General features: G+C 54.6%; 1 protein-coding gene across 1 annotated transcript in view; it reads right to left on the bottom strand.

Moving 5' to 3' along the window:
* The window catches only part of LONP1 (lon peptidase 1, mitochondrial), a 28,313-nt gene that overhangs the window by 13,649 nt on the left and 3,814 nt on the right, over positions 1–10,850 (bottom strand). The window contains exons 2-8 of the mRNA XM_017847163.1: positions 7,588–7,676; positions 6,545–6,664; positions 4,997–5,228; positions 2,984–3,045; positions 2,335–2,464; positions 1,699–1,782; positions 100–320 (exon numbers count right to left, since the gene is read on the bottom strand). Coding sequence (XP_017702652.1) covers positions 100–320; positions 1,699–1,782; positions 2,335–2,464; positions 2,984–3,045; positions 4,997–5,228; positions 6,545–6,664; positions 7,588–7,676 — 938 coding nt within the window. The remainder of the gene's footprint in view (positions 1–99; positions 321–1,698; positions 1,783–2,334; positions 2,465–2,983; positions 3,046–4,996; positions 5,229–6,544; positions 6,665–7,587; positions 7,677–10,850) is intronic.

The raw sequence follows: 10,850 nt of genomic DNA, 5'->3' as shown, positions 1-10,850 counted from the left end.
AAGGTGCCACAGGGCTCTCCTGCTGGGTCCCCTGGCCTGCCCAAGACGGGCTGAGAAGGGGTTGCCCAAGGGCTGGGCCGCCCCGGGCCTGGCGCTCACTTGAATTCCGAGGAGTGGTTGTCCAGCAGGCCCAGCTTGCTCAGCTCCTCGTCCACAACATCCATGACATGCTTGGGGACCACGAGCTCCTTGAGGCGCTCCCGGAACTTCTCCTCAATGGCGTCCTTGTCGTCCTTCTCCAGGCCCAGCTCCTTCTTGATGATCTTCAGCTGCTCCTGCAGCAGGTACTTGCGGTGCGTCTGCTTGATCTTCTCCTCCACCTGTGGGGTGAGGCGCTGCCATCAGGCCCTGGGTCTGGGAAAGTGGGTGAGTGTGTGTGTCCCTGGACGAGTGGGGACCCTCTGCTCTCCCAGGACTCAGAGAAAAGAAATGAAACCCAGGGCAGGAATCCTTTGGTTCCTTCCATCTTTTGTTTTATTTTTGAAACAGGGTCTTGCCGGGCGCGGTGGCTCAAGCCTGTAATCCCAGCACTTTGGGAGGCCCAGACGGGCGGATCACGAGGTCAGGAGATCGGGACCATCCTGGCTAACACGGTGGAAATCCTGTCTCTACTAAAAAATACAAAAAACTAGCCGGGCGAGGTAGCAGGCACCTGTAGTCCCAGCTACTCGGGAGGCTGAGGCAGGAGAATGGCATGAACCCGGGAGGTGGAGCTTGCAGTGAGCTGAGATCCAGCTACTGCACTCCAGCCCAGGCGACAGAGTGAGACTCCGTCTCAAAAAAAAAAAAAAAAAAGAAACAGGGTCTTCCTGTTGCCCAGGCTGGAGTGCAAAGGCACCATCATAGCTCACCATAGCCTCCACCTCCTGGGATCAAGCGATCCTCCTGCCTTAGCCTCCTGGGTAGCTGGGACCACAGGCACCTGCCACCACACCTGGCTCTAATTTTAAAATTTTTTATAGAGATGGGGCCAGGCACCGTGGCTCACGCCTGTAATCTCAGCACTTTGGGAGGCCAAAGCAGGCGGATCACCTGAGGTCAGGAGTTCAAGACCAGCCTGGCCAACATGGTGAAACCCTTCTCTACTAAAAGATAAAATTAGCCGGTGTGGTGTCGCACGCCTGTAATCCCAGCTACTCAGGAGGCTGAGGTGGGAGGACTGCTTGAGCCCTGAAGGTGGAGGCTGTAGTGAGCTGAGATTGCACCACTGCACTCCAGCCTAGGCGGCCGACTGAGACCCTGTCTTAAAATTTAAAAAAATTCCAAAAAATGCTACAACTGTGAAGTGACTGACCATCAGGCAGGCTGTGATCTGCCGAATATCAGGACAGTGAGCCTCAATGGCTGGGTCTTAAGAAACAGCATCTCGACTTTTCCCAGGCTGCTTCCCAATTTCCAACACTGTCCTCAAGATTACAAAGGCAGAGGAATTCTTCCCTTGATGTGGGACGGTCCTGAGACTGCTCCACCCTGGGCTCATTACACTGGGACCAGCTTTAAGCTTTCCTGTTCAATGCAGAGAGTTCCACAGCCCAGGATGACAGAGCAGATGATGGCACGAAGCCCTCAAAACCCAGACAGGCCTTCTGGGTTTGCCCTGGCCGATGCCACTGGTCCCTCCGTGCGCTCCGGAGCCTGATGTCACGTGGCCTGACGGGAAGGCCCCCAAGAGTGGCTGCGCCTCAGCCTCAGGCTCACCTCCCGCCCCAGGCGCTGCTGCAGCTTGCTCAGTTCAAATTCCTTCTTCAGCAGGGAGAGGGCCTTGTACAGCCGCTTGGGAATCTGCCGAGACAGGGAGGGCGGAAAGGATGAACAGAAGTCGGTATCTGTGCATGTAGGGCCGAGGTGGGGGAAAAGGCGCATCCTGAGAGATGCTGCCAGGAGCGCCTGGCCACGCCACACCCAGCACAGAGGCGTGCGTGCCCTCCGCCCTGACAAATTCTGTGCTGGAAACGCATCCTATGGATACCTCCGCAGGCCCTCCAGCTGCATGCATGGGGTCGATCTCAGGAATGCTGCTCACAACAGCAAAAGACTGGCGATACCCCGGGTACACGGCCCAGAGGATCCCACTGAACCCGCAATGGTAACTCCCAGCTGAAGGCTATGAAGCCGCTCAAAGGCGGACGGATGTGGATCAAGGCACACAGCGGGAAATCATCTCAAATACAGAGCCAGGGACACACGGCTGGGTGTGGATGGCGCACGGCGGAGGGGCGAGGGCAGGCAGGCACGGGGGAGCCGAGGAGGAGTGAGGGCAGCTGGGCATGGGCGGAGCATAGTGGAGGTGGGGTGCAGCCAGGTGTGGGGGGCTGTGGAGTGGGGGGCACTCACGTTGGTCTCTTCCAGGACGTCCTGCAGCTCGTGGGACTCGGCCCCGGTGAGAGCAGCACCCATGTCGCTCAGGTAGATGGGGTTGTCCACCACCCGCTGGCCAGCCTGCATCATCTGCAGCACCGACTCCCTGGGGGACAAAGGGAGCTGCCTCGGTGTCCATGGCCTTGTGCTCTGCTGCACTGCGGCCCCCTGACGGGGACCCAGTCCTCAGGGTCCTTGTCCCCTGTAGCTACGGGCAGGGCCTAGGGGTGCTCTCTGGGAGCAAGCTCTGCTGCTTGGTGCCGAGTTCAGGGCCCACCTGTCCTGGGCTGGAAAGGCATGCGGCATCCCCATGTGCAGCCCCCATGGGAGCCGTGCAGTGACCTCACCTCAGCAGTCTGCTCCCCACTCCCCCAGCCAATGCCAGCAACAGCGTCCAGCCTCAGCAGAAGGGGACAAGGAACCTGGGCCTGCTGAGGCCCCGGGCCTCCCACCTGCCCCACGCCCCAGTGGGCAGCAGGCTCCTCCGCACAGGCTGCTCCCTGGGCCACGAATCCCTGCCCCAGGCGAGGTTTCCTCCCAGGAGGACACTGAGGAAGCTCCCCATTCACCCAGCTGCAGAAACACAGAGATACCCCGCCTGGCAGCCGCCCGCACGGAGGCCCACCTGTAGAGAGGGTTCAGGGCAATGATGTCCCGGATGGTCTTCACGATCTCTGCGGTCAGGGCCTGCCAGGTATGGGGGCAGGGTCATTGAGGCCCAGCAGTGCTTCAGCAGGGGGTGGGAGGCGTGGCCCTGGGAGCCCCACCCACCAGTTGCTCCATCAACTGCCCCCCTCCCCTCCCCGCCACCAACTGGCCCTGGTCACGGAGGGCTTCGGAGACGGAGAAGTGCAGCCTAAACTCACCAGTCCCAGGGACACGGGACCAAGAGAGTCCAGACTAAAACCAAAGCCCGTCTCCTTAGCCCTCAGAGCCTTGTCCTTAGGACAAGCTATCTTGGGGGAAGAAGAGATGCCTTTTTTTTCCTTTATTATTTGTTTTTGAGAGACCAAGTCTTGCTCTGTCACCCAGGCTGGAGTGCAGTGGTGCGATCTTGACTCACTGCAGCCTGGAATTCTTGGGCTCAAGCGATCCTCCCCGCCTCATTTTCCGGAGTAGCTGGGACCACAGGCATGAGCAACCGTGCCTGCCTACAACCAAATTTTCATCACCTGGTCTTGGCCGGGCATGGTGGCTCACACCTGTAACACCAACACTTTGGGAGGCAGAGGTAGGTGGATCACTTGAGGCCAGGAGCTCAAGACCCACCTGGCCAACATGGTGAAACCCCGTCTCCACTAAAAATACAAAAAAAAAATTAGCCAGGCACTTTGGTGGATGCCTGTAATCCCAGCTACTCAGGAGGCTGAGGTAGGAGAATCACTTGAACTCAGGAGGCGGAGGTTGCCATGAGCCAAGATTGAGCCAATGCACTCCAGTCTGAGTGACAGGGCAAGACTGTCTCCAAAAAACCGTTAATCACCTGGTCTCTAGTCTTTGGCTTTGACCCTGAACTGTCTGAGCTGACCCTGGTAGAAGGCACCAGAACAGGCCCACTGGAGGTCCGGGGCACTTGCTTTAAGAAGAACAAGTTCGGGCCGGGCACAGTGGCTCACGCCTGTAATCCCAGCACTTTGGGAGGCCGAGGCGGGCGGATCACGAGGTCAGGAGATCGAGACCATCCTGGCTAATGTGGTAAAACCACGTCTCTACTAAAAATACAAAAAATTAGCCGGGCGTGGTGGCGCATGCCTGTAATCCCAGCTACTTGGGAGGCCGAGGCATGACAGTCACTTGAACCCGGGAGGCGGAGGCTGCAGTGAGCTGAGATGGCGCCACTGCACTCCAGCCTGGGTGACAGAGCCAGACTCTGTCTCAAAAAAGAAAAAACAAAACCAAAAACAACTCACAGGGGCTAGCAGGACAGGATAGAAGCGCTGACCTCAAGAACTCAGGAGGGCCTGTGGACAGGACGGCTCGCCCCTCCCAGCGTCCACAGCAGACATCACCAGTTGATCATGGCACTTTCCCCCCAGGCTCTGCAACAGCCTGAGGAGGCTGATGACATCAGGCACACAAGTAAGGAGCTGACATGCTTCAGGCCTTTGGTTAGCTTTGCTGACTGCCCCTACAGCAGGAGGGCAGGTGGCACCGCCAGGAGGCTGGCCACCTCGGAAGCTGACTCCTTGTGCCACCAGGAAAGCAGGACGGCCTAGGTTGGGGGGATCAGGGTGGCCAACAGACTGTTTCCTGTCCTACAGCCACGGGTCCCAGCTTCCCCTCCCTGACCTCCCGGGCTTGGTGGGAAGAAGCCGGGGCTGGAAGGTGTCTTGGTAACTGCTGGACACTTTGGCACAGGGGACACGGGCTGGGGCTGTACCTGGGTTCCAACCCTGCCTCCCTCTCGAGTAGCTACAGCTCCAGCAAATTTCCTGTGCCTCTCCCATCCCAGAGTCTTCCAAAGACCTCTGGGAGGAAAAGCACCCTCTTTGTTCCATTAGAAATGAGTTCCAGACAAGCCAGACCCTTGCTGAGGGGCTCAGGGTGGGAGACAACTCCTAGGAGAGGCTGTAGGAACAGCTCAAGGGAGCCCATTGGGGAGGCGGCTGCGACCGCCCTGCGTGACACACGGACTCACTTTCACCTCCTCTGTGACCTGGAAGTCCTCGTGGACGACGTTCTCCACCTCCACCATGAGCACCTCGGCCGGGAGCTCAGGGGCAGGCTCAATCGCCAGCTCCGCCGGGTGCCTGGCGCTCAGCTCGTCCTCCGCCTCCTTCTTGCTCCGCTTTGACTTCCTGCGGGGCTTGTGCTTGTTCTCTGCCTCCGGCTCCTCGGGCTCCACCTCTAGCTGTCTGCTGATATGGACTCTGACACAGGAGCAAAGCAGGCATGAAGCCACTGAGGCTGGGAGCTGCCCTGGCCCCGGCTGAGGCCTCCCTGGTGGTACAGGTGGTCCAAGGGTCCCGCTGAACCCAGACCTCTGGAGCCACAGGGTGGCTATGGGGTCCTCAGGCTGGAAACTTGAGCCGCTTTCTCAGGGCCTCCCAACCAGTGTCCCCTCCACCCCTTAGACTCTCGCCAGATTCAGGCATTCCCTGAGTCCCACGCCAATGCACCACTGTCCCCATCCTAAGTATCGTGGATAAGCTGCAGCGACAAGCCCCAGGGCCTCCTGTTGAAAACGGTGTCAGCCTGGCCGGGCACAGGCTGGTCTCTGAGACTCTGCGCCCTGGACTCAGCTCAAGTGGCTCCTTCCTGTCGTTCAGGTCTCGATTTCAAGGACACCATCGCAAAGAATGTCCCCAAGCACTTCACGGAAGCTACCCACCTCCACCACTCAAGCTGTCTACACCTCCCCTCAGAGCACCGAGTGCCCTCCACCTCACGCCATCTGTGTCTCCCCTCAGAGCACCGAGCGCCCTCCACCTCTCACGCCGTCTGCGTCTCCCCTCAGAGCACCAAGCGCCCTCCACCTCTCAAGCCATCTGCGTCTTCCCTCAGAGCACCGAGCGCCCTCCACCTCACGCCGTCTGCATCTTGCCTCAGAGCACCCAGCACCACCTCAACTCAGGGTCTCACTCTGCTGCCCAGGCTGCAGTGCAGTGGTGTGATCATAGCTCACTGCAGCCTCGACCTCCTGGGCTCAAGCAATCCTCCTGCCTCAGCCTGCCAAGTAGCTGGGACTACAGGAACACACCATCATGTCTAACTTCTTAAAATTTTTTATACAAACAGGGTCTTGCTGTGTTGCCCAGGCTGGTCTCAAACTCCTGGGCTCAAGTGATCCTCCCACCTCAGCCTCCTGGGTACCTGGGACCACAGGCATGAGCCACCACATCCAGCTAATTTTTCTATTTTTTTTGCAGAGATGGGATCTCGCTATGTTGCCCAGGCTGCACTCAACACCTGGGCTCAAGCGATCCAACTGCCTTGACATCCCAAAGTTCTGGGATTCCAGGCAGGAGTCACTGTGCCCGACCCTGCAGCTTGCCCCTTTCTGAGACAGGAGGGGTCCAGAGGTGACACGTCTCATTCTTACCCCCAGCTCTGGCCTCAGTGCTAATAAGAAAGCCACGGGGCTGACAGACAAGGCAGGCTGATGCTGGGGCCTGGGGCACCCTGGGCTGGTCTCCTGCATGCTACCCTGCCCTCCATCCCCCACTACCCCCTGCCAGCCGCCTACCTTCTGTGTCCCATGACGATCATGCGCAGCTTGTCCCCAAGGTCCTGCATCTCGTGGATCTGGGCAAATGTCCCCGTGTGGTAGATTTCATCCAGGTTCTCGACCACATCCGACTCGTTGCTGTGGAAGAGGAGCACAGAGGAGCGTTGGAACACGGCTTGCATGCTTGGCAGGATGTCTCTGGCTGAGAGGGAGGAGGGAGAGAAAAGAAACGTCCCTACCAAATGCTACTGAAAACCAAGAGCGGCTTCCTTGGCTCCCACAGGAGCTCCAGAGCCTAGGGAAGCTTCTGCCAGGTCAGGGCTGCCCCCAGTGGTCACAGGACCGAGTGGGTGGCTCCTCACTAAGTCAGCCACAAGCACATGGTCCAGATGGGACTTCAAGTCTCTTCTATGCTCCCATCACAGAGCCTGCTTGGAATGCATACATGGAACTTTTGAGATGGAGTTTCGCTCTTGTTGCCCAGGCTGGAGTGCAATGGTGCGATCTGGGCTCACTGCAACCTCCATCTACCAGGTTCAAGCGATTCTCCTTCCTCAGCCTCCCGAGTAGCTGGGATTACAGGTGCCTGCCGCCACGCCTGGCTAATTTTTTGTATTTTTAGTAGAGACGAGGTTTCACCATGTCAGTCAGACTGCTTTGGAATTCCTGACCTCAGGTGATCCACATGCCTCAGCCTCCCAAAGTGCTGGGATTACAGGTGTGCAACACCATGCCTGGACCATGGAACTCATTTCTACGTGGAGCCATGATCTCCGACCAGCTAGCTCAGCTTTCAGGCAGCCTCATGGTGCATCTCATGACCAAGGGTCCCTGAAGTTAATTTCCCCCACATTTTAACAATGCATGAAGTTTAGTGCTACAAGCTGAGTTCTTAGTCCAGGCTGAAAAGGTAGCCTGCCTGGCTCCTGGCCTTTACTCTGGAGGTCTTCCCTGGTTTCCTTGGGGTCAAGAGTCAAAAGTGCAAAGTACAAAGTAGGACTTGTGGTGAGCTGGACTCCAGGGCAACGTCAACAAGGGAATGAAGGAAAAAAATCACTTACTTGTCATCTCTCTTTAGAAAGACACCGACATAAGGCTGGGCGAGACGAACTTTCCTTCTTAGCAGCTCAACCAACTTCTTATTTTTAACCTAGCATGACAATGACCCCAAGGTGAAATACAGGGTAGATTGTTTTTTTCTTTGAGACAGAGTCTCATTCTGTTGCCCTGGCTGGAATGTAATGGAGTCATCTCGGCTCACTGCAACCTCCGCCCCCACTGGGTTCAAGGGATTCTCCTGCCTCAGCCTCCTGCGTAGCTGGGATGACAGGCATGCACCACCACACCTGGCTAATTTTTGTATTTTTAGTAGCGACAGGGTTTCACCATATTGGCCAGGCTGGTCTCGAACTCCTGACCTCAGGTGATCCACCTGCCTCAGCCTCCCAAAGTGCTGGTATTACAGGCGTGAGCCACCACACGCGGCCCAGGGTAACTTTTCTAGCTGACATTGACAGCAGCTCTAACGTTGTCTAGATTATTCTCTGGAGACATGCTAATCGGATCCGGGATACTAATCAACAGGGTTCGGGAACGCCGAAACCCAAAAAAAAAGAGGAGGCCAGGAGGCTGTGGTGGCGAATACAGTGAGGCAGAATTGACTAGCTGCATTTTTCTTAGTGGTTTCCTCCATTCCCAAAGGAAGTTCAAAGTAGACGGATGGTCAGAACCCAGAAATTGATTTAACATCCAGCTTCAAAAGGGATGTCCAGGGCAAACTGTCTTGGTTTGAAAATCAAAACCATTCTGCTTTTATTCATGTCAGAATAAACAAGTAATTCAAATGTGGCCCACTCCAGAGGCTGATGACTTCCTTTTTTTTTTTAGAAAGTTTCATTCTGCCGCCCAGGCTGGATGGAGTGCAGTGGTGCAATCTCGGCTCACTGCAACCTCGACCTCCCGGGTTCAAGCGATTCTCCCAACTCATCCTACTGTGTAGCTGGGATTACAAGGGCACGCCACTGCACCTGCTAATTTTTGTCTTATTAGTAGAGACGGAGTTTCGCCATGAGCCACCATGCCTGGTCCCTCCAATTTTCACTGCAAGTTACTTCCTTATCACATCATATGCTGTTAATTAATGATCAAGACCCCCAGGATCACAGCATATTCTCAACAGCAGGTTCAGGGCTAATGATGTCTTCTAGGAAGCATTTGAAGGAGCAAGGAGCTCACCTGATTTCTTTCAAGTCTTCGTTAATTCACTGGACAGACCTTGATTAAAGGTAATGGCCTGGCCAGGTGTGGTGGCTCATGCCTGTAATCCCAGCACTTTGGGGCACTGAGACGGGAGGATCACTTGAGCCCAGGAGTTTCAGACCAGCCTGGGTAACACAGTGAGACCCCATCTCTATTTTCTTTTTGAATTTTTTTTACTCTTTATTATGTAATAAAGTAAAAAAAAAAAAAATACATATATATATATATATGAAATACTGGCCCTCAAACTTTTGCAGGCACCAGGATGACCTGAAGGACTTTAAGAAGCTCACTGCTGGGCTCTACCCTCGGAGTTTTTATTCAGTTCTAGGGTGGGTCCAAAAATCTGCACTGCAAACAAAAGAGCATCACATGATGCTGATGCTGCTGGTCCACGACCATCCTTTGAGAGCCAGTGTTTTGACTCACTCCCTAACACAGGCTCTTAACTTGTGGTCCAGAAATTCCTGACATTATAGATACCTAATTTTTTTTCTTTCCGGGAAGAAAGTCGATAACATCTCACAGGAGGGTATGCGACCCACTGTTATAAGTGAAATTTTTTTTCTTTTTGAGACAGAGTTTCACTCTTGTTGCCCAGGCTGGAGTGCAATGGCATGATCTCCAGCTCACCGCAACCTCCGCCTCCTGGGTTCAAGCGATTCTCCTGTCTTAGCCTCCCGAGTAGCTGGGATTACAGGCCACCACACCCAGCTAATTTTGTATTTTTACTAGAGACGGGTTTCTCCATGTTGGTCAGGGTGGTCTCGAACTCCCAACCTCAGGTGATCCGCCCACCTCGGCCTCCCGAAGTGCTGGGATTACAGGCGTGAGCCACGGCGCCCGGCTATAAAATGTTTATTTAGAGACAGAATGCTTGTACCTTGGTACTGCAAGGAAAAATTAGCATTCGGACAAAAAGTTTTCTTAGTAAGACAATTTTACTTTCTGAAGGGTGCTCCTCGCAGATGGAACAATGGCGAGAGCAGAGCACACTTGAACAAAGGAGGGAAGCAAAATTTTTTTTTTTTGAGACAGAGTCTCGCTCTGTACCCCAGGCTGAGTACAATGGTGCGATATCTGCTCACTGCAAGCTCTGCCTCCTGGGTTCACGCCATTCTGCCTCAGTCTCCCGAGTAGCTGGGACTACAGGTGCCCACCACCACGCCCGGCTAATTTTTTGCATTTTTAGTAGTGACGGGGTTTCACCGTGTTAGTCAGGATAGTCTCGATCTCCCGGCCTTGTGATCCGCCCTCCTTGGCCTCCCAAAGCAATTTTTATCTTTTCCGCAATTTGTCTTTGCCACTGTGTCTTGCCTCTATTGGCTGGAGCCAGATGCACAATCTAAGCTAACTTGACTGATAACTTAAAACTTTTAAAAATAGATAAAGGCAAGGGAGAACAAAGGAAAAGAGAAAGCTGCTTGCGAAAGGACTTAGGAAAGTAATCATATTTTTCTTTTTTTTTTTTTTGAGACAAAATCTCGCTCTGTCGCACAGGCCGGAATACAGTGGTGCGATCTCAGCTCACTGCAAGCTCTGCCTCCCAGGTTCAGGCCATTCTCCTGCCTCAGCCTCCTGAGCAGCTGGCACTACAGGCGCCCGCCACCATGCCCAACTGATTTTTTTTTGCATTTTTAGTAGAGACGGGGTTTCACTGTGTTAGCCAGGATGGTCTCGATCTCCTGACCTCATGATCCACCCACCTCAGTCTCCCAAAGTGCTGGGATTGCAGGCGTGAGCCACCACGCCCGGCCCACAAAGTTAGTTTTTAAAATAAACTAGTACTTCTAACACTTACGATTTATTCTTTAACACCCACCAAAAATTAAGAGCCACTGATCTATACTCAGAAATCGCTAATGAGGACAGAACTTTCTAGAGCAAGTTGGCCAGATAATCAAGCACAAACTGAAGAGGATTAGCTTTGCTAACAATTTCAGAAACATTTATTGGGTCCCAAAGAAGTTGCCCCCCAATTTCCCCTCTGCCAACAGCTGATAGCTGCATCCTTGGCATCTGCCTCCTGGCCTTGGCAGGATCCATTTTTATGATTTTTTTTTTT

The sequence above is a fragment of the Rhinopithecus bieti genome, unplaced genomic scaffold, assembly GCF_001698545.2.
Source record: "Rhinopithecus bieti isolate Rb0 unplaced genomic scaffold, ASM169854v2 scaffold_28055, whole genome shotgun sequence".
Classification (NCBI taxonomy): Eukaryota; Metazoa; Chordata; class Mammalia; order Primates; family Cercopithecidae; genus Rhinopithecus; species Rhinopithecus bieti.
This window is presented reverse-complemented; position numbering and strand designations above follow the sequence as displayed.